General features: G+C 43.6%; 1 protein-coding gene across 2 annotated transcripts; it reads left to right on the top strand.

The window, feature by feature from the left end:
- Positions 1 to 4,559: 4,559 nt before the first annotated feature.
- On the top strand, positions 4,560 to 26,471 carry MAPK14 (mitogen-activated protein kinase 14). 2 transcript variants are annotated; one of them, XM_030965566.1, is made up of 12 exons: positions 4,560 to 4,989; positions 11,588 to 11,717; positions 12,062 to 12,120; positions 12,492 to 12,603; positions 13,111 to 13,140; positions 13,564 to 13,611; positions 14,041 to 14,155; positions 14,615 to 14,686; positions 20,074 to 20,153; positions 22,772 to 22,850; positions 23,130 to 23,303; positions 24,081 to 26,471. In XM_030965566.1, exons 1-12 carry the CDS (start codon positions 4,874 to 4,876, stop codon positions 24,146 to 24,148), a joined length of 1,083 nt encoding a protein of 360 aa, XP_030821426.1. In that variant the 5' UTR covers positions 4,560 to 4,873; the 3' UTR covers positions 24,149 to 26,471. The 2 variants fall into 2 exon arrangements, with proteins under 2 accessions (XP_030821426.1, XP_030821427.1); XM_030965567.1 differs by lacking the exon at positions 20,074 to 20,153 and adding an exon at positions 22,173 to 22,252 and having other exon boundaries at positions 24,081 to 24,607.
- The last annotated feature ends 712 nt before the right edge of the window (positions 26,472 to 27,183 follow it).

Genomic DNA, 27,183 nt, shown 5'->3' on the forward strand with positions numbered 1-27,183 from the left:
ACCGCCTCCCGGCCCGGAGCCGCCCCTGCCCTGCCTGCCCTGCCCCGCCCGCCCTGCGCGGCCTCCGGCTCCGGCTGCGGCGGCGGCTCCGGCTCCGGCAGCGGCGCGGGCGGGGCGCAGGCGCGGGGCCGTGCGGGAGCCGCCCCGAGCCGAACGGCGGCGGGTGGCGGTGCCGGTAGTGCCGCGGGGCACCGTGCGGGCTCCGTTTGGCCGCTCGGGGCGCGCACCGGCCTCCCGCGCCCGCTGAGCTCCCGCACCTGTACCCGCCCCGCCGGCCTCGCTCAGCCCGCAAAGCTTTCCGCTGAATCCGTGTGTAAAATCAGGTGCCCCGAGCAGAATGCAACATCCATCAGACTTGGAGATTCTTAATATTAAATCATTTATTTAATAACGACCACGGAAAGAAACCTTTGCGGTTCCTGGGGCGTTTAGGCATTGTGTTGCATGCATTAAACAAATACCTGTGTTTAAGGTGGTTATGTATTCACTTTAGAACTCTTGCAGGTTCTGCTATTTGCAGTTTTTCTCAATTCTATTTAATCTGAAAGGACTAAGATGAATGTGTAGGGGATATGAAATTAAACCACAATAATCTGCAGCCTGGGTTTCTGCAGCAAGCCCTGCCAGGAAAGCATCGTGGCATCCCACCAGCTGGGAAGAACATTAGAGCATTGCTGCGTGCAAAACAACCGGACTTGTTGCAACTACGTCAGGTAAGAACTTCAGACTGCCAACAAAAATTATAGACAGGCCTTTAAACTCTGACTTCTGTGGGTTTTTAGAGGTATAGGTGGAATATGTGGCTATAAAGTAGGTGCTTTGTCACTTCACAGCCCATGTCCAGGGATTTGTGCTTGGCTGAACACAGAAGCCTTGTGTCCACATGTGGGAGCAATGGTGTGGCACTGCACACCTGTATGGGGAAAAAGATCAGGATTGACTGGACTCTCTCTCAGCAGGACATTTGTTTTGCAGCATGAACACCCCTGACTTGCATGCTGACATTCTGATGTCTGACTTGTCCCCTGGAGCTAAACTCTACAGTCATTGTGGTAGGAAGGGAAGATTTGGAACTTTGCTGAACAAGATGGAAAAAAAATCTCTTAAGTTTTCAGTGGAGACATTTCATGGTGCCAATAGCTAGGAATCCATTTCATCGTAAATCAAGGCTGCCACTGGAGAGCCAACAGAATCTGGAAATGAGGGCTGTGCTTTTCATGGGTTTTACATTACTCGTTTTGAACAGAGCTGAGAGAAGCTTGGCGTGAGGCCACTGTCCAGAACAATGTAGGGAAGCATACGTGGTTTGAGAATTGCTCAATACCATTTAGGCCTTCAGTTTTTCCTGTCTTTCAGTCCAAGAAGTTCCAGGATTCGGTTTCCTCTGCAGTAAGAGACTCTGCACAGTCTTCTTGAAAAGTCAAGTTCATATCTGGATATAACTCTTAGCCAAGGGTGGCCAGACTGTCAAGGTGGTCAAATGCAGTTCCCATAACGAGGTGACACCTCCTGAGCAGCGAGAGGGCTCTGCTGGCATGGGAGCAAAGGACAGCCCAAATCCCCAGCTCTCGAGGAGCTGAGCTCACAGGGACTGCTGGAGGTGACAGCCCCGAGCTGCTGTGGGTCCCTGCTGCATTGCCAGGGTTTGCTCTGTTTGCTCTCTGCAGGCACCTGCACAGGTGTTATCCCAGAGCTGGCACACAGCATCAGTCCCAGGCAGGCACCTCTGTGCCCTTGCATTCCTCTCAGATGAATCACAAATACTCTGTGTGCTGTTCACATGATAGCCTGTGCTGGAGAAGCCCAGAGCACTGGGTACATCAATTACTTGACCTAATTAACACTGCAGAAAAAGAGGGGATGGTATTTTGATTCCTTCTGACCTAGAAGAAAACCATACAAACACTGCATCTGAGAAGCAAAAATAAACAAAACTACCCCACCTGTCCAAAACCAGAGAAGTGTTTCCTGTATTAAGTTCTTTAGTGAGTGGGTTAAATCAGGACTTGACCTACATGATTTATTTCCCGTGTATGTGTTTGAATCAGAATTTCCAGTAGCTAAACTCTGACTAACCTCACCACCCAGTGCTCCTTCTTTGCCCTTTTAATTCCCTGGCAATGTTGGTGATTTTTTTTTTTTTTAATAATTTACAAACCGAACATAAGTGAGGCTTCTGGCATCCCTGAACTGTGACCAGTGACTGTGGGGACTCACATTAACGTTATAGAGCTGTGTCCCTCACCATAATTTCACTGTCAAGGGTGGCTCTGCTGACAAGTGGATACAAAATGGAGAACAGAGAAAACACACGAAACAGGGAAGTGGCAAAGGAACCGGGAAAAAAGATCATGGGGAAGCAAGACAGACATTTTTCTTAAACAATGAGCTGGAGGAAAAAATAAAAGAGATTTTCTTATTAAACAATGAAATGATAAAGTTTCCAATAATATTAGCAAAATTTTCCCTTTGAATTCTGGGTAAAACTTATTTTATTGCATCAGGTCATTTTGGGTGGACAGACTCTTAACTCTACATCACATGTCATAAATATACACAATTCAACTCTTACCATCAAGTGATTTTGTTTCTCTGACTCCAGAATTGCATCCAATCTCCTTAAATTTTTTAAGATATAAAAAGACAGTGGTGGAACAGAAGGCTTTTGTAAAGGATCTCACTGTTACAGAAAGTAACCTTGTTGACAAGTCTTCATGGTACTGAGAAATAGAAAACAACAGCAACTCAAACTACAGCTCTGGTTGCCTGCATTTATCAGCAGAAAATTCCTTTACAGCACTGTAAGTTGGACAAAACCCATAGTTTTAGGCTTCAGGGGATGAAAGAGCTGGTTATCCAGAAAGAGAAGGCTGGCTCCCCTCCTCTCCTTTCCCTGTGTGGTCCTGTCCCTTTTGGCAGCAGCAGACTGATAGATTAGCTCACCACACCTTGGAGAACCTCACCCAGTGGCTCAGTCTTGAGTCTCAAGCCCTGTCACGGTCTCAAAACAATAGTTTAAGTTTCAGTATACACTGAAACAAAGCCCAGATAAATGATGAATAAGAGGTTCTGTGTTTACTTTCACAGGAGGACTTAGCAGAGCAGAAAAAGCCATAACCATTGAGAGTCTAGACTAGATCCAAAAAGAGATTCTGAAAGAAAACTGCAATATTCAGAGTCAAACAAAACTAAAACAAAGAAACAAACCCACAGTCACTGAGACCTGTTTCTTCTGATACCACAGCAGGGACTCCAGCATTATATTTACTGTCTTGTACACATGCCCCAGCCACTCCAAACCACAGAGAGAGCGAGGTGTGTCTGACATCCTTGAGCACAACCACCCTTTTCAAGGAAAAACTAACAGGAAGCAAAAGAGTTTGCAAATTAAAGGTATTAAGGACCATAAGATACCAAGAAATAGTTACTTTATAGGCGCTAGCAGTGGTAACTTTTAAGTGTTTACTCCTGTGGGCTTCAATGACTTACCATAGGTACAGTGTGCTTTGTGTAGAGAAAGATAAGAGTTTTGATATGGAAAGCCAAATGTTTTAAAAGCAAGCTCCACAACCCATTCAGAATGTGTCTATCTTTCAATGTTTTGCTGACAATTTAAGTTTCTAAAGCTTGAGATGAAAAGCTAAGTGGCCTTGAACACAAATCCCTAACATTAATTATTTTCTGTGATATTCTGTACCTACTACCTGGTAAAGACCCCATGGATTCCATCCCTAAATTAGCTTAACCTGCTGAACTCAATGACTTGAGACGTATGCATGCACTTGAAAGCAAACACATCTGTGTCTGATACTGCAAGGCCTTTTGAGAAGTATTGAGAAGCAGCTTATTCTCAAAAAACACGGTGAACGATCAGGACACTGGGAAATCTGTGCAGTGCGAGCTTAGCTCTCCCCAACACCCCTGACTTAACATCCCTGGAAGGGAACAAAACATTTTTGGGAAGTTCACAGGAACAATTCATACCAGCAAGGCTTCAGACGCACTAGAGCTGAGATACACCCTGGCACGCTGCTACTCACCCTGTGCAGCCCTAGCTAAGCTTTCTTATCTATTTTCCCTTTCTTTTTACTTTTAGAACAGCTCAAGGAGAAGCGAGGCGCTCGCTCAGGGGAAGGCGGGACGCGGCCCGGCCCCGCCGCCCTCAGCGCCGCTCTCGCGAGACGCGGCCGCGCGGGCTCCATATTGGGGCATCTGTGCCCTGGGCCCGGAGCTCTCGCGAGCGCGGCCCCGAGGAGCCCCGGGCTGTGCCGCCCGCGGGGAGCGGCTCCGCACTCTGTGCGGACACAGCGCGGCCGGTGCCCGCCGGTGCCTGTGCTGTGGAGGGTGTACGGGGTCGGTGCCCCGGCTGTGCCGCTCGGGGCGTGGCGTGAGGGGAGGAGGCGGTGGCTGCGGTGTCGCCTGCGCCGTCCCACCTGCGGCGGGAGCGCGTCCCCGCCCCGCACGCCGGCGCCCCCGCCTCGCTCGCCGCTGGCCGCACGACCGCCGGCCGCGCCTCACGGGACCATCCCGCCCCTCGTGGCACAGCCCGGGGAGGAGAGCGGCGGGGAAGGCGGTGACACGGCCGCGCTCGGCCTCGCCCCCCGTGCCTGTGGGAGGGGGCGCGGCGGCGCGCGGGGCGGGGCGTGAGGGGCCGGCGGCGGCAGCGGGGGCGTCGCTGCTGCGGGGCTGCCCCCGCCCGGGAGCGCTCGGGGGAGGGAGCGAAAGAAGGAAGGAAGGAAGGAAGGAAGGAAGGAAGAAGTCGCTCCTGCCGCTGCAGGAGGAGAAGGAGGTAGTGGCGGCGGCGGTGCTGTTGCAGCCGCAGGCAGAGCCTCCCCCTCCCGCCGGGCCGGGCGGGGCGGGCTCCGCAACCGAGATGTCTCAGGAGCGGCCCAAGTTCTACCGGCAGGAGCTGAACAAGACGGTGTGGGAGGTGCCCGAGCGCTACCAGAACCTCTCCCCGGTCGGCTCCGGGGCCTACGGCTCCGTCTGGTGAGTGCTGGGAGGGGACGGGGCAGTGCGGGGGAGGTCGCCTTAGGTCGCTGCCCCGCCCCGCGGCCCCCTGTGCCCTGCAGGGACCCGCGGCGCGATCCGTGCGGGGTGGGCACGGCGGCAAGCGGGGCTCCTGTGTCCGCCGGGGCTCCTGTCCCCTAGAGATTCCTATCCCCAGCTCTCCGCCAGCCTCCTGCAAGAGACATTTTTCCTCCCCGGCTTTACGCGCGGTGCTGCCGGGAAGCCGCAGTCTGGTCTTTGGAATGCGTCGGGGATTGCACCACATGGCAGGTGGCTCTGAAACATTTTTGCAGGGGAAGATAATAATGTGTCGTTGCCGGCCTCCCCCGTCCCGCCCCGAATGAGCTCATATGGACATATTTCAGTGAGGTTTCTTGCAGTTAGTAGGTGGGGAGTGCAGAGGGATGGAGCCTGCTAAGCCCCCCGATAGCTTTGCAGAGCTGAGGGCTTGGCAGCTCTTGTCCCAGTTTCTTTCTGCACCTGAAGGATAGATTATATTTGAGGCAATTGTATTTTCATCCGGAATTTGTTGACAGGCAAGAAATAGAGAGAATGCTGGGAGGGCTGGTTTTGTATTCCTGACTTGTTATAGTGGATTTACAAGCACCGATATTCTCTTGGCAATAATAGATGAACACAGGAGGACTCGTTTTATTGCTATGGAATTACTGCAGTACACATACTGCACATACTGCAGAATGTGCTCCCTGGGAGAGTGAAGTCCTGCTGTGAGACCTGCAGAAATACAGGGAGCTGGAAGAGTTTAGTTCTTAATGCTTACCCAATAGGAACAAACCAGGCTGCATGTGTGAGATACAATGCCTCCTTAATTTGTAGCTTCTCTGCTGAGCTGCTGTGGATCATTAAACTTAAATAGAGCTGCATACTTTGCTTAAACTTAAAGACAAGGTAGTATTTTAATCAGTTTGACTCTAGACTTTAGCAGTCATTTAGTTAAATGTTCACAGATTACTGCCTCCTTTGATTAAGAAACATCTTCCACATGAGCATTCTGGGTTTTATTCTGTCTTCTTTGGTTCTCTCAAAGTGTGAGCAGAATTTTGAACTATGGGTGCATAATTACAAAGCTGCTGTGCTGTTGTGTTCGAGCAGGCATGCATATGTTTTTGTTAATGTAGTATGCAAATTTACATTATGGGTATCAATTTTATTATAAGGAGGGACACATGCTGCATTTTGCTAGTAAAGAAAATAAGTTTCTTTGCACATGCTACAGTTTTAATGAAATGCTCAGCTGTTCTTAACCTGTTATAAAATTGGTGGTAAATTGAGCTTAAATAACTTGCATTTTTTAAAATGCTGTGATTGAAGTGTGCAGAGGCTTGCATTTCATAAAAGTAAACCAGACTGGTCAATTTTGTAGCAAGAATAACCAGTATACTTGCTGAGGTGTGTTTTTGGTTTGTTTTTTTTTAAAGTATAATTATAGAATGATTTTGATTGGAAGGGAATAGACAGGTTTCTTTTGGTGAAAGAAGGACCTTGTTGACACAGCTGATAAATACCCCCGTAAGTGTCACAGAGTTATGCAACTCCTGAAATGTAATGGGAAATTAATTTGCTTGGTGCCTTGTCCTTTGTATTTTAAGGTTGATCCTACATCATATACCCCACTCCCATTTTCTCTTCCCCTCCCTACAATCTCCACTGTACATGTAATACTTGCAAAGTTTGTTTTCAACCAGTAACTAAAGAGTTTGCATCATGAATTTCCTGTTTTGCTGTGTCAAAACTTTCGAAGATTGTGCAACTTTGTTCAGACCAAGTGAAACAGTTTTGTATTGGAAGCAATTTCAGACATGTGGCAGAGTCTTTTTACAGTCCATGTTAATGTTCTTCTAAAAATAGTTTTCAGAAAAGATGTTGTGATATGGAAAGTATGTCAGAATTGAAAAATATAAGAAAACAACAAAAACTTTTGAATATTTATGGACGTTTATTAAGCTGTAAGTGGTGATGCATATTATTTATGGTATTCCTGCAAGGACTTGTTCTGCTCTGTCCCTTTAGAGATTTTTTTTCTGTCCAGTAAAAAGTTTCATTTGGAATTTGGTGCATCCCTGTTGGGATAGTACATAGTGGTGTTTTAACACTCCTTAAAATGGTAAATATAGTTTCATGTGTGTTCACTGAATTATTGTATTCAAATGTAATCAAATGCTCTGTTGTTTAAGTTGACAAAATGAGGCATTTGAAAATGAGCAATCTCCAGAAAGTGGAGGGGAAAATGAATAAAAAAGAAAGCATTAAGGAGCCAGATGAGTCACTTAGACTAGGGAGCTGTTGTAGGCTGCTTTGAATGTGCTGTGAGTGTGGCTTGGAGCTCCCTAGTGCACAAACCTGACTATTGGGAGTCAGTGGATGGAGGGAGAGGCATTTTCTGCAGGCAGCCTGAGGCACTGCCTGAAATGAGAGCAAATATTGCAGAGTTTTCTGAAGGGTGATGTGCTGGAAGAATGAGGTTCAAATGGCCAGCTCAGGGATTTTTCAGGTTCCATTTTTTTAAAAACTGCAAGTAGGAATTTAGTTCCAAAACTTTGAGAAAAATCTACACATATCCTCAGATTGATTCTTCCTAAATCACATAATAATTGCCATGGCATCTGTTGTATGAAATGCTGTTTCATTCATTCTTGCAACATTTAGTGTATTTATACAACACAGTCTCTTGCATGCTTTGGTAACCAGGCCTGCATTGGAAAAAGGGTTCCTGACATATCCATTTTGTAATATTTCACGGAAGGAGAGGGGCCTAGACAATACAACATCTTGCAGTGGGAAGTTGCTGAGCAGAGATGGGATTGATTGGTGACTCACACTTCAGTTGGAGGATTGCTTCATTTCTTGCCTGTGCTGGAGGGAAGTCTCGACTCCTGGCATCAGTTCAGCCAGCTCTGAGCTAAGCAAAATGGTGTTTTCACAAATTTCCCATCAATTTCTAAAAGGCTGTGAAGCACATTCGGTATATCTTAGTTTACTTAATTAGTATATTTTTGCAGCTGTTCTTTGTTGTATTAATGCCTTTGTAAAACGAGGGGTTTGGTTTAGTTGCTTTGCAAGCTATCTGTATTGCCTTAACTAATTTGGAAAGGATTGAATGGCCAAGACTTACTCCTCAAAATCTTGCATAAGATTTTTTTAGCTTTTTAAAAATAGACTGTCAAGTGATACAGCCCTCCAAAACCTGTGATTTCTTCCCATTTCAACCCACAGTTGTACTGAGTCTGAATTTCTTGGATACTGAGAATTTAGAGAAACATTATAGATTTAAGAAATTTTAGGACATTAGGGTCTAGAGGAAATGAAATAACCCTAAATACCACATTTGTAGAAACATTTCCTCTGTGGATTTTTTTTCTAATCCCTTATCAAAGCATGCAAGTGCCTCCAAATCCTGTGTGTGCTTGGAGGGACAGGTGCCTGCTCCTCCTGCAAGGTGTGGTAGATGTGTGAGGAGTGATAGGAACAGAACTGTAAAAGTGAGTGGGTGAAGCAGCCACACAGGAAGGATTGGCAGAAGATGTGTGGGGAGAGGGGAGCTGAGTAGGAGAAGGGCAGGCACAGAAAAGCTGTGAGCAGAGCTCTGAGAGGGCTGGCAAGGAGTTTGGACTGTAGGGGAACTTGGGATATTAAGGGAAATTACTGAGAGCACGTGTCCTACAGGGAGATTTTTATTGCTGCTCTCTTAGAAGCAGAAGCTGTTCTAGCACAGGAGAATGATATTTGCCACTTTAAAGTGTGTTGGGAGGGTGATGACTGAAGTGCAGGTACAGAAGTGACTGCAGTCAATAATAAACTGTCAGGTGCTAACTGTGTTTTTCTGTCTGATTAGGAGTGCATTAATTAACTTCAGAGGTAGCACTAAGGAGATTCTGTTAGCTTGGGTATTTGCAGGGGCACTTGCAATGAGCAGCTTCTGTTTCGCAAAATAGCCTTTGCACAAAAAATAACATTCTGATTATTTAATATTTAAATAAATTGTGCTCATAAGTAACCTTGGTTCTCTAAAGTAATTGTTTTTTTCTACCTCCTGTGTTCTGGATTCAATTCAGGTTAGATCAGAACTGTAATTTTAGCTCACTTGGGGTGAGGTGGATGCAGTTCATTTGCCATAGCACAGTACTATGTAAGAGGTCAAAAAAAAGTGTAATAAATTCTAAATTTGTGGTGATCTTGTTTTAAAAGGGATTTAAAACTGTGGATCATGTCATTTTTTCCTAATTGGGCTTCTTTAGCTGAAATGTGATCAATGTAATGCAGCTGTTTTAAAGTCTGTGATGAAAGGCAGCTTCGTGTTCTTTAAAATGTTCTCCAGCTGACAGCTGTTCTGTAGCTCTGCAGGAACCATTAGCCAGTTATCTGTATTGGCAGAAAATTACTCAGCATGATTTGTCTGTGGGGAAATAGTCTTTAGGCCTCAAATACGACCAGACTTTGTGTTCTGACTTTAAGTCCAGATTGTGAATGTTCAATTACACAGAATTTTCTTTCCTGAGCTTGTGCATTGTGCTGTTTAACCAGTACTGCTGGCTGCAGTTCCCTTGGAGGTTGTACAGCTACTGCAGCAGCACAGTGACTTGATATGACCCCAAAAATGTCATTTAAAAACAAAAAGTGAAATTGAATTTCATCTGAATCCTGAAATAGCTTATTTTGTGTCTGGTGGCTCTGAAATCTCAAAATCTTGGAAGCCAAGAGAGAAATTTGTCTCTGGAGCTGTGGAGGTTTGAGATGCAGGGGATCACCTTCTTTGCAGGATGAAAGAGTTGCTGGTATTTGCTGCATTTTGTACCTGAAATGTTTGGAAACTGGTGAAGATGCATGACTAATTTACAACAGCATGTGCTGAATGATGATGATTACTCTTATTTTTGCTCTAAGTTCTAGAAAACACCTTATGTATCAGTAAAATGCTGGCATGTATTTTCAGGCCAATCTAGAGATATTTGTGTATTGCAAGATGGTGATTTTTACCCGAGGCTGAAAAAAAATGGAATTCTAAATTTCATGAAGTGTTGCCGCTTAAATATTGATTTTTTTTTTCCTAGTGATGTGTGAAAACTTGAGAATTTGAAATCAACATTAAAAAATGAATGCTTGATGGCTTCTTTTGTGTGCCTGGCTGAGGTGTAAAGGATAAGTTGCATTGGAAGTAGTTGCTAAGGGGTGTTTTCTGAGCCAGTGTGAGTAGCTTGAGCAATTCAGCTCTGGCAGGTTGCTGCTGCTGTGACCTGGTGTCCTCCCTGTGTTTTCCAGAGAGGTCTTTCCACTCTGTGCATGCCCTTTATAGAAAGGGAGATGCTCTTCTTCCACTGTGCACAGAGGGATTTTCCATTCCCTGCCAGGGCCTGGGGGAAGGGTCACTGCTGGTGTTGTGTTTTCTATTTCACTTACCAAATTCCTTAAAACCTGGGCAAATTTGAGATAAGGAGTCTTTTTGCAGGTTAATTCTTGGTGGCTGCTTTAAAAGCAAATGACAGCTGCCTTTATTTCAAATAGCTCCTTCGGTGGGGTGGGCGTTGTGGTTTGCATATGCAATTGTGGGTTTATTCCAGGCCTGCTCTTGTGATTGGTTTTGAGCTTTGTTAGTTAAGCTTTTTATTTAACACTTTATAAATATGTAGCATTCCTTTTTGCTTGATGTTTATCAAGAACTAGTGCATACTCACTTTTAAATGGAACCAGGAGTTCACCTGAATCATAAATACAACAGGAAAATCAACCAGTATTGTCGTTGTATGACTCTTTACATTCCATACTTTCCCCATATTTATTGCCTTGAGTGAAGTGTTGGTTTCATATCCTCTCTTTCTCTTCCTCCTTCCTTTTGAACAGACCATAGCTTTGTAAGTTGCATAAGAAATTACTTAAAATATAATTTTACTGTACTCTCTCTATATATGTGTGTATATATGTATATAGTTACTGACTAGGATTAAATAAGTCCTCATGGGCTCTTAGGAAAAAATACTATTTGTATGTGCAAGGTTTCTGCTAAAGGGACAAATTTTGGTCATGTACAGCTACTTATCATTCATTCCCAGGCACTTCTGTATCACAGAACTTGGTGACTGGATGGGATTTACCAAAGAAATTTAATCATAACTGATTTTATTAGGCAAAGTCCTGGATTTTTGTGTGAATTTAAACCATGAAAATAGTATTTTGAGCATAGCATTTTGTGATCAAACGTGGTGTTTGAAAGTATGTTTAGGAATAGTGATAGTATGTGCAAGTGCTCTTCTCTCCAGAGTTTTAGTGCATGATTATGTTTAAGAGCACTTCAGACAGCAAAGTCATAAACATTTCTCTTTCTTTCTACAAGATTTCCCTTTACTGTGTGGACAAGACTCATCTTTGAAACATTTTCTGCAGAATCCAACAGTTGTGTAAAATTGTGATTATTTTGGGTGGTGTGTAGGTTATGGACCAGGATACCTAGAAATCACTTTCATTGGAGAAATGGTGTTCCCTGTAACTCAGTGTCTAGAATAAGTGTGGATTTGAAGGCATTCCCAAAGAGTTCACTTGATGATTTTCCTGCTCTGTGTTGCAGTTCTGCCTTTGACACCAAGACAGGTTTGCGGGTGGCGGTGAAGAAGCTGTCGCGGCCCTTCCAGTCCATCATCCACGCCAAGAGAACCTACCGGGAGCTGCGGCTGCTCAAGCACATGAAACACGAAAATGTGAGTGCAGGGACAGCCCCAGCTGTACTGAGCATCCATCAGCATTGCTCTTTCCTTGGTGCATATGGTTTTTTCCTCATGCTCAATGCAAAGCTTGCAGCAGTCCAAGGTATTAGAGTATCTGGTTCGTGATGATTTGAGTGAGTAAATGGAGCTGCAGAGCTCTCACGTGTGTCTGCATCAGGTTTGCAAGTTCCAGGAGGCCTTGTTAGCTTGCATAAAGCACAACACTGAACAGATGGAAATGAAACATCTACTGGAATAAATACTTCAGTGCCACAAAGGATCTTAGTAACTGCTATAAATATATCTCACAGCTTTTCTCTTCACTGTTTTCTTTCTAGGTGATTGGCTTGTTGGATGTGTTCACCCCTGCCAAATCACTAGAAGAATTCAATGATGTGTAGGTAACTTCTCTGAAGATTGCAATAAAATGTCTTTTGTATCTCCTTACACCTCCGAGGTTATGACAGAAATATTTCTCTTTAATTTGTCTGCCATCACTCACAAATAATCCTGAATTCCAGCACAAAGTTCCAGTATATCCTAAGCTATTTGACTTGTCAGAATTGTTCACTTGCTGTGGTTTACTGCTCAGTGCAGTTGGAATCACTGTACTAATTTACTACATTATTTAAAGTGTCACGATCTATGTTCCATTGAGCAACGTGCTTTGGGACAGTCAGCTCTGCTACTGGAGATTTATAGGGAGTTTTTATCCTAATCCTATTCAAGAGATTGCTTCACAGTCCACGTGTTTGGTTTTGTTCACAGGTACTTGGTGACACATCTCATGGGAGCAGACCTGAACAACATTGTGAAATGCCAGAAGCTCACTGATGACCACGTGCAGTTCCTCATTTACCAGATCCTTCGGGGCCTGAAGGTGAGTGTCCCTGTGTTCCCTGGATGGGGACAGCTCACCATGAGGGCTGGAAGTTCCTGGTGAATGTTATGTTACATCCTCAGAGATTCAGATGTGTGCATAGGGCTTCTATAACTTCCCTAAAGTATTGTAGAATAACATTTTATTATTGTTGTTTCACTTCTGCCTCTCTGGAGCTCTGCATAAGTAAGGTTTCCTATCATTTTTATGTGTTCCTATGGGCAGAGTCTAGAAAATTATGAACTGTGATGCCCTCTGCTCTGCTCTGGCAATGAATTTTCCATTTCTTCAGTTTTGTTTACTTGTGTTGTTCCACTCGTGTGGCAGCACTCCTGGGTGTTCCTAAGGAGAGGCAAACTGGAACACCCACCTGGTGAAACCCACAGACACACAGACAGACTGGAGCATCTGAATTGTGTGGGCTGGGCTAGGGCAGTATTTTCCAGGGAAGAGATGAGGAGGTGGCTGCTTGGACTGTTACATAAATTTTGTCATCTTATTTTACAGTACATCCATTCAGCTGACATAATACACAGGGTGAGTATTCATTCTAAGAACGTTTCCTGTAGTGAAGCAATATCTTTAAAAAATGAAGCATGAACTTTTACAATATAGCACCAAGAGAAACCAGAGAAAATTTTCTGAAATTTTTTTTTGGTTAAGTAGTAGAAAGATTGAACTGGGGAAGTGGTTGTCAAGATCCATAATTTTCCTTTGTGAATTAGCTTTTCTCTTAAATACAAATATGCAGCACCAGTGTTGCCTTTATGCATATTTGGTTGTATGTGACACCTCTGAGAACCACAGAAGAGATTTCTGACTCTGATAAAATAATTTATCCAAAGTTAATATTTGCACTCAGTTAGAATCTGTATTTTTATCTCTGTTTACAAATTTACCTACTTCAGACTCGTGAAACAACACATACTCCACTGTTAATGCAGATGTTTAATTTTTTAGGATTTAAAACCCAGTAACCTAGCTGTTAATGAAGACTGTGAGCTAAAGGTAATGTAATTTAAAAATCTGTTTTGTTTGACTGAGATTTGAGTGCCATGTGAATGTCCCTTGCAACTTAAGTGTCAAAACAATTCCTTTTGAAAATACTTTCATAGAAAAGTAATAATATGCTTCCCAGCTGTAGAGTTGTAAGGATGTGGTTTTTGTATCTGGTCCTGTGTTTTTAGTGAATCATCATGCAAGTGCAGAGTTAACAGCTTTAGTTTGTGTTTACTTGTTTTGGAGACAAGATACCCAGCCATAATTCTGATTGTCGAGTCCTACGCTGTTCTAGCCGAGTGTCTTTTCACAGGTTGTGAAATTTGGTTTCATAATGTGTTTTTGCAGCTCTCCCACCTCTCCTGTCCCCAGTCAGTGCTTGCCTGGTGTTTGTGCTGGTTGTTTGTTGCCCTGCAGTGGTTGTGTTTGTGTTTGCAGATCCTGGATTTCGGGCTGGCCCGGCACACGGATGATGAGATGACCGGGTACGTGGCCACCCGGTGGTACAGGGCCCCTGAGATCATGCTGAACTGGATGCACTACAACCAGACAGGTAATGCCCTTGGCCAGCACAGAAATTCTCTGTTTTGTCAAGTTTCTGAATTGTGAGGGGGGAAGAAAAGAGGTTATCCTTGCACGTGCTTCCCCTTCATTTGATTGCATAAATTGGCACTCTTGGTATTTATGCTTTGGAGTTGGTATTTGAACCACTTTCTGTCAGATAGAAGAATCATTGTGATAGCATTCACCAGGAATTTGAACCTTCGAAACTGCAATCAGCAAAATACTGTCAGCACTTATTCCCTTGCTCTTCCTAGCAGAGTGGTTTTTAAAATAAGTGACTGGGATATGTCTGGTTGAAGAGAATGTCTGGAGCTATAGTGTGAAGAAATGACAAAAAGTGCCATGAGACTGTTTCAGGACAGAGTCATTTGCTCTGGTTGGATGGGATGGTTCTGCTCAGGCTGTATTCTTATGCATCATGTTTTGTTTTCTGTTTTATTTTGTTCAGTTGATATTTGGTCAGTGGGATGCATTATGGCTGAGCTGTTGACTGGAAGAACATTGTTCCCTGGCACAGACCGTATCCTTTAGAAGTAATTTCTTTTTTGGAATTGAAATTAGATTTTCATTTTCACACAATTGACAAGAAAATAAGTTCTGGGTTTAATTATGGACTTTTGTTTGTTTGTTTTTAAATTAATGGCTTCTTTTACTCACAGTACAAAGAGGTGAGTTCTTGATTTTGCTGCACATCTGTTCTCTTTATTTATTGTCATCATTAGATTTATATACTCTTTGTTTCTGTTACTTTCCTTTAAGTTTATTTAAATTGATTAGTTGAGTTTCTAGCTAATACTTGCATGGATGTCTGCCAAGAACCTCTCATGCTTCAGGTTTCTTGCAAATGTGATTCCCTTCTGGCCTCTCTTCTTTTCTCCTGGAGGTATCCTGGCTATGAAAGCAGTGGGTTTGCAAATTCTTTAGTGCCAAGGTTCTCATTTAAATTGCTCTGAAATGTTTAGGTTCCATTTCCATGCTTGACTGTGAACCTCCTTTCACAGTGTGCTTGTACTGATGCAAAAATTCAACCTTGAATAAGATCTTTCCAAAATTTTTTTTTTTGCCTCATTAGAGTGGACTGGGTAGGACACTTTGGCAAATAGGAGACAACTTTGTGAGATTTGGTCATATTTTCCCCAGGAAATTGGAAGTGAGACTTGGTGCAAATTGTTGCACTTAAAATTTTTGCTCAGCCACACAAGATTGGGGTGTAATTTACTACTGGCAAGATTTTTCATTGCCTACAAATTGGGCTTCCATTTGCCAGAGAAAATTACATTGCCCACCTTTTACCCAAGTTTATTATTTCAACCACAGTCTGTTCATTTTAATAACTTTTGTTAATTTGTTAGTATTTGTGTCAGTTAATTTAAGTATGTTAGCACTGGATCAAAAGGAAGCTGGTGTTGGAATTGCTGCCTGCTGTTTATTAACCTTCAGAAAGCATCTGGGTTCCAAAACTCCCTCCTGAGGAGCAGCTTTCATTACAGCTTTCACAGTGTCACCTCTTTTCAGTGTGCTTTAACTTTATCCTCTCCTCTTTTTCTGCTTGACTCCATCTCATAATTTCTCTCTGAATTTGTTGTACTGTGCTGTGTAGTCATCTCTGCTGTATTTTTCTCTTGTCAGATGCAGAAACTGAATTAAACAAAAGCTGGTATATTTTTATCTGTTGATTCAGCATGTGTAGGTTGGTTTGGACAGATTTATTTTTGGTTTCTTTTAAGAAAAACTGAGATACCAAGAATTGTTCATTCAAACAAAGCAAAAGCCTTTAAGCTGTTGCCATTATTTAACCCTAGCAACAGTGACACTTCAGATTTTAAAGAACTTGACGCTTGCAACTAAAATATTTGTAATAGGATTTGCAATGTGTAAGAAGAATGTGTAAGGTTTTGATTTACTTTGTGGTTTTTATGAATTGAACAAAATGGTGATTCTTCCAAGTCTGAGAAGTTTTTTCTCCAGCTCTGTTCTTAGCTGTAAATTAGAGCCACTGATATCTGCAATGCAAAATGAAGTTTACTTCTAGGAGCTAATTTATTTGCTTTATCATAATAAGGTACTTCATTCATTTATGTCTCCCAGCAGATGCTTGTGATGATTTACTTTAAATGCTCAATTTCATTTGCAAATGGCAGTGATGCTTTTTAATTAAACGCTCTTTCTGTTTTGAGTTGCTTAGATTTAAGAAAAACAGACCCAATCCTTTCCTATCTTAGACAAAACTTTGTAGTACTGTAATTCTTCCAGTGCTTCTGTGTTTGTGCTTTTTGATCATGAGGTTAAAACTAAAAGAGGAGCAGGGTTTTTCTGTATCTTGTTTGTGCATGGAGCACTTACCCAAGGATTGGAAAGGACCCTGGCTGGCAGCTTTCACTCCAGGTTTGCCGGCATCTAAAGACAGCAAGGAGAATTAAGATAAGTCAGTTCTGGTTTCTTCCTGTCTTGGAAGGCTCCTTGAAATCTTTATATGTGGAGAGAGTTGAAGGGGTTTTCCAGGTTTAGATCCTGTTGGGTAGTTCTGGGCTCTTAATTTTATTGTACCCGCAGATTTGCAGAGGCTCTTGTTCCTCCTGTAGTGTCACTGTACAATTGCTGACTTCCTGACTTTGGAGTTAATATTAACATGAATAATTCAAGGTATGTTTGCCTTGTGTCCAGTAGCCAAGGATGTGATATATCCAAATCCACTGCAGTTCTAGAAAATTCCCTGTGCAGTTGGAAGCAATGGGACTTTGTGTTGCTGGAAATTGCTCCTGTTTGACAACTGAACATTTGAAGTAGTTCTTGCTTTTTGGTCTCAAGATGTAAATTTTCTCAACTATGTAGTCTTACATTTCCAAAATTAGAGTGACAGAATATGTAATGGCTTCTCAGGATGACCATCCGCCTGTTCAGATGGTTCTCTTGTTTGAAGTGTTGGTCCCTTTCAGCAAGGATTTGGCAGAAATGTTATGCTGGGATGTTATTTACAGTCCCTCACATATTTCTTTGTACAGCCTGGGGATGCACCCATTCAGTGCAGGTAAGCTGTAAGTTCATTTAGTCAGGTAAGTAAAAAACCTGGACTCTGAAATGAGGATCTTCAGTGCTGTCTGTGATGATTGTGCCTCTGATAAATAAATGTTGAGTTTAAACTTCTGAATCTGTAGAGATTCTAACCACAGCTGTCATTGACTTAAAGCAAGAATTGAGATACTCTTAGGAAAATCCCTGTGGTTAATTTGGGCTTAGCTCTGCAGAATTGCTGAACTACTTCTAATTTACAACTGAATGTAAGGTAATTGAATTATTCCTATTGTAATCTATGGGTAGAAGCATTTGGATGAAAGAGGGATTTCTAATACTGGTGAAATCTCTGCCAGGAGGTGAAGAAGGGGATCAAGATTGTGGGAAAGAAGGCAGAGACCAAAAAGTAAGGTGATGAAAATCAGAGTCCTTCAGGCATTGGACTCTGATCCTTGTGGGTCTCTTCCAACTCAACATATTCTGTGCATGGGAGGCTTAGCTGAGGCTTTCTTGTTGGTATTGTTGTATCTGTCTGATGCCAAGATCAGTTTCTGTTAAACACCTATATTCAACTTTACAGCTCTGAATGTGAATGATTCATACAAATAAGCAGGAAAGTTGACTTTGTTTGAATATTTGATTTGCACAAAATAATATAAAGTAAACATAAGAATATCTAGCTTTTTCTTGTACTAGTTTAGCATTTTTGTATGTTTTATGTTCCCTTAAACTCTGAAGAGTGTTTTTTTTACTGTTTTTATTCAGTATTATGAAACTTCCATGATAACTAACCAGTCTGAAATGACATATTCTTCTGATACACCTTGTTCTTGCTTGTGATGGCAGCTAAAACAACTTGGAACTTTGCTTTGCCTGGATAAGCTGCTACAATCTTGTGAGATTTGCTGCTGGTGGTGATAGCAGTTTATTTTCTGAATTTTACAATCCCTCCTCAGTCCTTGGGAGTACCCTGAAGATGGCCCTTGGGGTTTGCATGCTGTGCTTTCCTTCCCCATGCATATGTGGTGGTGTTTTTCTTCTGCTTTGTATTTACTAAATCTCTTTCCTGTCTTTAATTGCTTGTGGCTCATTTCTCTGGGAGGTGCTGGGCCCTGTAGTTAAAGAATGCTGCAGTTCAGCAGGTCTAAAACCAGAAGCAGGGTTGGGTTTTGGCAGAGGCAGTTCCATAGTCTGTGTTTTTTCTTATTTATGTGAGAAGCATCTTCCACTAGCAAACAGGGCAGCAATATTGTTGGCACACCAGTGCACAGGCTTTTAAATGCCTTTACATAACTTCAGTATTTAAACTGCCCTGTGGCATGTTAGCACTCTAAAATTTGCACTTCAGCTGCTGCTTGCACAATAAGTGCAAGAAGTAAGGACTGTTTTAAATAGCTGTGAAGAAAATCTAATTGAAATGAGCCAGTTGTGGTTAGTAGAGTGCCCTTTGCTGATTCTCCTACAGCAGTGTATTCTGATCTCATTTTAAGCATTGACTCTTCAGAGTTTGCAATTCAGCTGTGCTAAATCCAACTAGACATTGGGTTTACTCTTAGATTTTGAGCGTTTTGAGTAGCTAGAAGTTTGCCAAGTAACTTTACAAGTGAAAAATTAATTCAGCTGTTCTGACAAAGGGCTAATTCCAGAGCTCATAATTAATTCGATAGATAAAACTTTAGACCAAAGTTTACCTCAAAAGATGGTGGTTTTAGCAAAACATTGGTGATTCCCTTCATACAGAGTTTGCCAATATTATAGGAACTCTGTGTTGTTTTCTAGGGTTTTTTAAACAGGTGACAGTTTTTGAAGTTCTTGCAGTAGTCAAATTAATAGATACTCCAAGAAGGAACTGCAGCTGTATCTTCAGCCATCAGGAAGGCACTGATCCCAGAAAACAAGATTGTCTAAAAAGATTTGTGTAACTACTTTGGTATAATTTTAAAGGCAAATATAAACATTATGGACAGTCTGAAATCCCTGTGGAGGGTAATTCAGGGAAGAAGGGAGATTATGCATTGATGGTTTTAAAGATGGTGCTTTGTGTCGTCTTAGTGTCTTGGGATTTAGACATGAAATAGTGTCTTTGATGGATTTTCCCCCCCTCAATTGTGTGTTTTGTCACCTAGGCCTTGTTAAAGGGGACAGCTCAGGCTGGGAGCTCTGGTCCTGGTAAAACTTTCTTTCCATCTGCAGTGTTCCACCCTGAGAGCTTTCCACAGACGTGTTAAACCTGAGCCCTGCTCTGTTTCTCCCTGCTGCTGCAGCAGGTCTGGAGGGCAGAAGGGGTGTTCAGGTGCTTGATCCCCCTGCCCTGGTGGTCCCAGGAGGTGCCAGGGCAGGAACCTGTGCCAGCTACAGCAGCTCAGCTGCCCTGGCTATGGGCAGGGGGTGCCCATGAAGTGATGCTGCAGGGTCCAATCATTTCCTGACCTCCTGAGCTTTAGAAGTGGCTGAATGAGCTTGGAAGGTGTTCACAAAAAGCCTTGACTTTCCTCTTAATACGAGTGCCTACCCTTTGCAGCCTTCTGCTTTACTTCAGCTGTTACTAATGCAACCTAATCCTGTGAACTGCAGCTTGGTGTGGGGCCTGAGGGGGTGAAGGGAGCATGGAAGTTCATCCTTTGCCACTGGGGCTAAAGATTTCTGCTCCAAAATAGTTCAGGATGCAGTGCCCTATTCCATGCATGTGGGGTATCTGTAGACAAGATGTTCAATCAGTCTGATACAAGAGAGCTCAGTTATATTCAGTTGTAACAAGAGGAATGAATATGGTTTGCCTAAAATAGCTTTTCAGTCAAGGCCTTGGCAAGAATTAATTTTCAGCATTAATAGGGTGATGTGTTGCGCTTTTCATTTTGATTTCTCCCAGCATTTTCCTTTATGGTCCATCATTAGATATTGATCAGTTGAAGCTCATTTTGAGACTCGTTGGAACCCCAGGGCCTGAGCTTTTGAAGAAAATCTCCTCAGAGTCTGTGAGTTTACACTTTGATTGTAATATCTGCCCTTTCAGAAGTCCCAAGTTTGTGTGTTGTTCTCCTGTAGTCTTATCTGTAGATTGTGTTGGGATTTATTTTGTTATTTTTCTTCCTTTGTGATTCTTTGCTCTTGGATGGCTTTAAGTTCTTATGCTTTGTGTATCTGATCTTTATTCCTCTTACCTCTGCCCATGGTATGATTTCATCCTTCCATATTCTCATTTTAGTGCTTTGTGACTTTTCTCTCAGTTTGTGGGTTTATGCTTTGTGATCTGTTGTACCATCGGGTGTTACTGGGGAAGTATTTTCCACAGCTAAGAGCTTGAGGCTTGTCTCAGTTATTATTTCTCCAGATTGCATACCCAGGGATCTTTCTAAATAGGAGCAGGTGTGTTGTCCTCTAAACACACACAGTCCCTTCTGTAGTGTGATTAATTTCTGAAACACTGCTGCCATATCTTTGTTTTTCTAGCAGAAAATGCCTTTTAGGTGCCTTTCTGTAGCAGCTGTTCCAGGGCCCACAGCAGAGTCTGCTCTTCACTTGTGCTATGTGGGTTTTGCTGTATGGGGCCCTTTTACCGAGGGAGCACCAAAAAGGCTTCCTGCAGTCACTTTGGGAGGGTCACCTCCATTTTCATCCACTTGCTGTGCTGTAGGAATCTTGAATTGTGAACTTGTGCAAACCCAGTGTGAAATGGCCTTTAATTGTACCTGTTTCTGAAGGAGGAGTGAATAAATCAGAGCCAGGGAGGAACAGGGGAATGCACAGTGAGCACTGAGGCCACTGCTGTTTGTGAGCTGCAGCAGAGGATCAGAGCTGTGGAAAGTGGTGAGAAGATTATGTAGTGCTGCAGCTTAATGTTCTTGTAACAGTGACTGTAAATACAAATGTGAGATTAGCCGAGAATAACACCTGCTGAAGGGATGTGCAGTGCAAATTGGGATTAAATTGGTCAATTTGCTGAATATCCCACCAAAGTAAAAAGTAAAAACCAAAGTAAAACACCTGGGATGTTCCAACTTTGGAGAGATTAGAGCTGAATAACCCAGATTGATTTGGTTGCCCTGTGAACTGACCTTAAGGCTACTCTGGTGTTTGAAGTACAAGGGATTAGCAAGAGACAGAAGATGGAAGGTTGACTAAATTAAGCAGTAGATTAATTTGCGTGTGTAAGTTGAAGTGGGTCTTTTTAAACATTATTGCACAATAAAAATAATAATTGCTCTTATCCGGGTCTGAAACAAGTCTGTGTAAAAAAAAAGGGCTGTAAATACTGTTTCTACTCTTTATCCATTGTATGGGGAAAGCAAAACTCTTTAGTGTTTGATGGTTTTGTGTGTGTCACTATAACAAATTCTGGTTTTCTGCTGCATTACTTGACTGACTCTCACTTTCCCTGTTCACTGATACCTGCTAACTCTGTTTTATGCGATGCTAATGTTTTGCTAATTTTGCATTTAATGCCTTCTGTCACCCAGCCCACATCAAAGGGCACTCAGCTGTTCAGAAGGTGTCAGTTGTAAGCCAGTTTCACTTTGCACCACAAGAAACTTAAACACTTTCTATGCAGCAAGAGGAAAAAAAGCTGGTAACCAGTGCAGAGGGTAGAGTTTTTGTTTCTGTTTTCATTTTTGTTCATTTTCCTGAAGCTGTGTATAGCTGCACAGCTCTGGAAAAATTTTGTGGAGTAGCCTCAGCTAAAGGAAATGTCTACTCTGATGGCTTAAAACTGCTGGGAAATGTGAACACAACCTTGTTGGAGTGTAATGCTACTTCCCTTGGACAGAAATACTTTCTGTACTGGCAGTTACCAACTGAGCAGTGATTCTCCATTGCTTTAAGTGTTCACTCGTGAAATTGCTGAACATTTCACAGGTAGTTGAAAAAACTAGTGGTCCCTGCCTGTATGGCTTTTGCCTTGTGGTTTGCAGAAGAGATGCTTTTGTATGCGACTGTTTTCCGTTTGAAATGGTTTTTGCACTGTTTTTAACAAAGCCCTTGACGAGGCACTTAAGATATTAACCAGCTTCAGCAGATCATGCGTCTGACGGGAACGCCCCCTGCATATCTCATTAACAGGATGCCCAGCCACGAGGTGAGATCTGAGAGAGGAAGGGGGTGTGCAGGGCAGGGCTTCACTCAGAGTGTTCACCACTTCTGTGAATGAAATGCTTGCATGTGGCATGGGGTGGGCAATTAACTACCTGCTCTTCTGCAAGATTTTTGTACTAAAGGAAGATGTGAGATTTGGACAGTGTGTGCTCAGCCACAGGCGTGTGAGACTGGGAGAGCCTGGCTGTGAGCTGGTTTTGCATTGTGTGCTGTGCAGCTCAGCAAAGCTCAGCAGGCTGCACCCAGCCTTGCTGGGACACAGGGGCTCAGCTCTTCCTGCGCCTCTCTGCTTTCCAATCTTACTTTGCCACAAGTAATGTCAGCTCTTCCTCTACTGTCTTGAGTGCCTTAGTTGGGCCAGGGTAATGCTGATGTGCTTAGTAGGTGTCAGAGTAAGCAAGGAGACAGACCATAATAACCAGTGCTTCAGGATGGTTGAAAAGTACTTGATCTTGCTGGCTGGATATTGTCTGATACTTCAACAGAGCATTTCTTCCCACAGGCAAGAAACTACATCCAGTCTTTGTCTTACATGCCGAAAATGAACTTTGAAAACGTGTTTATTGGTGCCAATCCCCTGGGTAAGACTTGTTTATTGAATTTTCCTGAAACTGAAACTAGCATGTCCTGTCCTTTGGAAATTCCCAAAGCTTTGTTCTGGCTACAGGAGTAGTGCAGAACAGGGTTATGTTTATGAAGGATGTGTGGGCCACGGGTGTAAGAGGAAGAAAATGCTGGATGATGGTGGGTCCTGAGAAACTACAGATTCCTCATCTGTGTTGGGCTTTTAGAAGCTTTACATTTCAGAGCAGAGTCACACAGCTGATGTGAGGGATCCTCTGTGTCTGGTGCTCTTGCAGCCGTGGACTTGCTGGAGAAGATGCTGGTCCTGGACACGGACAAGCGCATCACGGCCGCCGAGGCGCTGGCCCACGCCTACTTCGCCCAGTACCACGACCCCGATGATGAACCCGTGGCAGACCCCTATGACCAGTCCTTTGAAAGCAGAGAGCTTGAGATTGAAGAATGGAAAAGTGAGTCTGGGGGAGGGGAGAGACAGTCAGCTTCTCTTGTGGTTGTAGAATCATGGAATATCGTGAGTTGGAAGGGACCCACAGGGATCATGGAGTCCAACTCCTGGTCCTACACAGGGGTCCTGTACAAGTCCAGAATCCCACCCTGTGCATCCCTGAGAGCACTGTCCAAATGCTTCTGGAGCTCTGGCAGCCTCAGGCCTGTGCCCATTCCCTGGGGAGCCTGGGCAGTGCCCAGCACCCCTCCAGGGGAAAAACCTTTCCCTGAGATCCAACCCAACCCTCCTGACCCAGCTCCAGCAACTCCCTTGGATGCTGTCAGTGCTCACAGAGAGCAGAGATTGGATCTGCCCCTCTCACACCTTGCTGAGTCTCCTTTCAGTCTCCTCTCCATCCCATGAGCTGAGGTTCAGCTAAGCCATGGTCAGAGGCATAGCAGAAAGTGATAAAAATGTGGGCATTCTGTTGATTCTGTCCTTACACTATGCTGTGTGCAGATTTAGCACAGTCCCTGGTAACTAATTACTGCTGGGAGCACACAAACATATCCTTGTTTTCAAACTTACATCTCCTCAATGCTCTGGAAGTATCTTTTATTGTGTACGTTGGTCTCTGAGAGCAGTGTAACCATTCTTTTCTTTGTCTTAATTAAGCAATACTTTTTGTTTAAAATGCTGTCAGGACACTTGAGATTGTTGCAGGTTTTCTTGCATGAAGGTGTGTTGGTAGTGCTATCATAGTCCTGCTGCTAAGTTTCTGCCCCCCTTCTCCCACCAGGCCTGACTTATGAAGAAGTAATCAGCTTTGTGCCACCCCCGCTTGACCAAGAGGAGATGGAGTCCTGAGAAACTGCTCTCTTCTGTTTGTCCCACTCACTGTGAAGGGAAGGCCTTTTCATAGGGACTCTCCAATTATCGTTCAAGTGCCTCATCACAACAATATTCTCCTTAGTGGAGGGGTTTTGTGTGTGTTGAACTGGGGAGGGAGGGGGGAGGGAAGGAAGCTGAGTCTATGTAAACATGCTGCATGCTCTTGTATTCTGTGTACAGCCTGGGGCAAGCCTCTGGAGACCTGTTCTGACTGCACTTAGTTCTTCCAGAGTAGCAGTGCACCACCAGTCTGCACTGCTGGGATGAGGTGAGGAAGGTGACAGTGACAGTTTGGTTGCAATCATTGCCATTTATCAATTCTCCTACAACTGAGTAACCTCAAAAAGAACGAAAGTTGGTTTATAGGCTTAGAGAGTCCTCTGTTTTCTTCAGGAGGGGTTGAGGGATGTCCTTGTTCAATGCCAGGTGTGTGATTTACATCCAGATCTTCCTGGTGCAGCAGAGTGTAGAGGCCTTCTGGTGTCTGATTCTTGGAACATGAAAAGATGTTGTTTGAAACTGTAAATATGTTTGTGCCTTAAATAAATGGGGAGACAGGGGAAAGGAAGTCTGGGGTGGAAATCTGACCCACTGTTTTTGAGAGTGAAGGCTCCCAGGTAGTGAGGCATGAACTCAATGTAATTGGGAAGTAATTTTGAGGCAACAACTTCAACCCCTGGATTGGATATTCCTGTGTTTTTCACTTTCCTCCTCCTCTTGTTCTGAGGCTTCTCAGCATTATTTCCCAGGAGCCAGAGGTTGGGGAAGATCCTTGCTAGCCACACGTTTGTGTATTCTGTTCCCTACAAGGTGGTGTGTTTTTGCATGTTGTAGCTGTATGTGCATGTAGAGCTGCTTGATTTTTGTCCTTACTTTTTGGGGATGGCACTGGGGGCAGTTCAGTCATCAGTGAAATGTTTGCTGAGTACCTCAGGCAGCGCCATAAAATCACAGCACCCTTCCTCCTGTGCTGCAGCTCCTTGTGAAATACCTGCCATCCTGGAGGCTTCAACGAGGGAAGGATGTCATGTCCAACAACAGAGAAACATGCACCTTTTTCTTTGTTCTGACCTTCTCTCTGCAGAGGAGAGCTTGGGTGGAAAGGTTTATTGTGAGATCAAGTGTAAAAAATGTTCTTTAAAGAAATGACTATAGTATCTTGTGCCAGAACTTAAGTTATTTCCTGAAAAGATTTTTTTTTAGAAGTATTGGAACCCAAAGCAAAGAAATAAGCATGCATAAACACACAATCACCCTTTCACTGTCTATATCTATAAATACCAATATTTATATACATAAAACTAACATTTACTAGAAGTTTTTTTATCCTGTCACGTAAGAGCTTCTTGGCTATTTCTTAGCAGGTTGATCTCTGCCCGAGGAAACATGAGAAGGGAGTATGTTTGAATACAAACATGGTTCAAATATTTTGTATTTTCCAGGACTGTGCATGAGTGAAGTGCCCAGAGTTAGAGACTGGCAGGAGGGGAGGTTTCTCAGCATGTTTGTGTGCTCCATCTGTAGCTGGGGAACTCAGGAGCCCAGTTTTAGGGCTTCTGGAGGAAACATTTTTAGAATTTAATTTGTTGCAGGCATCCTGTGTGGGCAATGTACCCGTGTATGTGAGGAGAAAGGCTTTTGCAGTATTTTGTGTTCTTGTTACCTGTGGGGCAGAGAGTGTTTTTGTAGAGTTTTTGCCCCATGTTTGAAGAGGCAGCACAAAGGGATGGGACGTGGATGACAAAGCCATTGATTCTTCCTGGGCTACTTCCCAGCGATCTCTTCAGGCCAAAAGTTCAATAAAGGTCTGGGCTGAGATGAAGAGAGCAGCTCTGTTGTGCTCTAGGATAAAACTCTCCACAGCCCAACAAAATCAAGACAAAAAAACCTCCCTATTCTGCTGGGCCAGCAGTCTGGGTATTCAAATAAAAATGTAGATATACTATGTAAACCTACAGCAAGATTATTTTTATCAGCCATTTTCTGTGTAGATGCTACAGTGTGATTTCATGCGGAAATATTGCTAAAGATTTTTAAAAACTCTCGGTGTTGTGTGTGTGGGTGTGTCTGTGCGTGTGAGTGGGAATGGTTCATTGGAGTCTGTCCTCTGAGGGAGCCCCTGGGGCACAAACTCCCTGCTGCCAGTGCCGTGCTGTGCTCAGCTGCCTGGGCACCATGCTGCACCCAAAAGCAGAGATCTGCTATTTTGTTTCTATCCATGGATTTTGCTGTAATTGGTTATGCCAGATAAGATGTCACAATACCACTGGTTAAAAATAAAATCTATTTTTCAGATTTACTGCACTGCTGGTACTTGGAAACCTCTTGCACTGAAGTGTTGAGCTTTTAGCATGGTGTGAATTTCTCTGCTGTGCTGTGGGGGATCCTGGGTGTGATGGCTGGGAGGGAACAAGGTGGCTGGAGGCTGACTCTGCTGCCATGGGGCTTCTTGTCCCTTTTTCCACCATTCTAAAATTCCCTGTTTGATTTGGTCACTGGAGTTATCTCAGTACAGCCCAGACCTGCCCCAGCTATTCAGGGCTCCCTAATTGGGTGCTGATTGCCTGTGTGTGCAGCAGCAGCTGAGCAAGGGCTGTGTTCATCAAATAACCCAAGAGTTACATGTTTGCTTAAGGACCAGGAGCTTTTGCTGTGACACCTCTTGCTCACAGGTGTATTTATAGACCCAGCCAAGCCGTGGATTATTTCCGGGCTGTGCTGCTGCAGCCATGGCTGATTACACAGATACTGCCGTGGTGCCTTGTCCCTGTTGGTGTTTGTGAACAGCAGGCTCTGCTGGGCTGCTTGAAGAGCATAAGGGCCAATGCAGTGGTTGCACATAAAGCAGGCACAGTGAATTTTCCCCACCCCCCTGATTGTGCTTTTCCTGTAGGGACACCTTTGCAAGTGACCTGTATGGAAGGAGCAGAGGCTCTGGGCAGGGTGGAGGGCTGCTGGGGCAGAACACTGTGCAAGCAGCTGGGCTGGCTTGGTAAGGCTCGGCTTAGTCA

The sequence above is a fragment of the Camarhynchus parvulus genome, chromosome 26 (assembly GCF_901933205.1).
Source record: "Camarhynchus parvulus chromosome 26, STF_HiC, whole genome shotgun sequence".
Taxonomy (NCBI): Eukaryota; Metazoa; Chordata; class Aves; order Passeriformes; family Thraupidae; genus Camarhynchus; species Camarhynchus parvulus.

Coding starts and splice junctions, on each gene's coding strand:
- MAPK14 (XM_030965566.1), top strand. CDS start 4,874: ATGTCTCAGGAGCGGCCCAAGTTCTACCGGCAGGAGCTGAACAAGACG. Junction 13,612..14,040: donor ATGAAGACTGTGAGCTAAAG/GTAATGTAATTT, acceptor TTGTGTTTGCAG/ATCCTGGATTTCGGGCTGGC. Junction 20,154..22,771: donor AGAAAATCTCCTCAGAGTCT/GTGAGTTTACAC, acceptor TTCTTCCCACAG/GCAAGAAACTACATCCAGTC.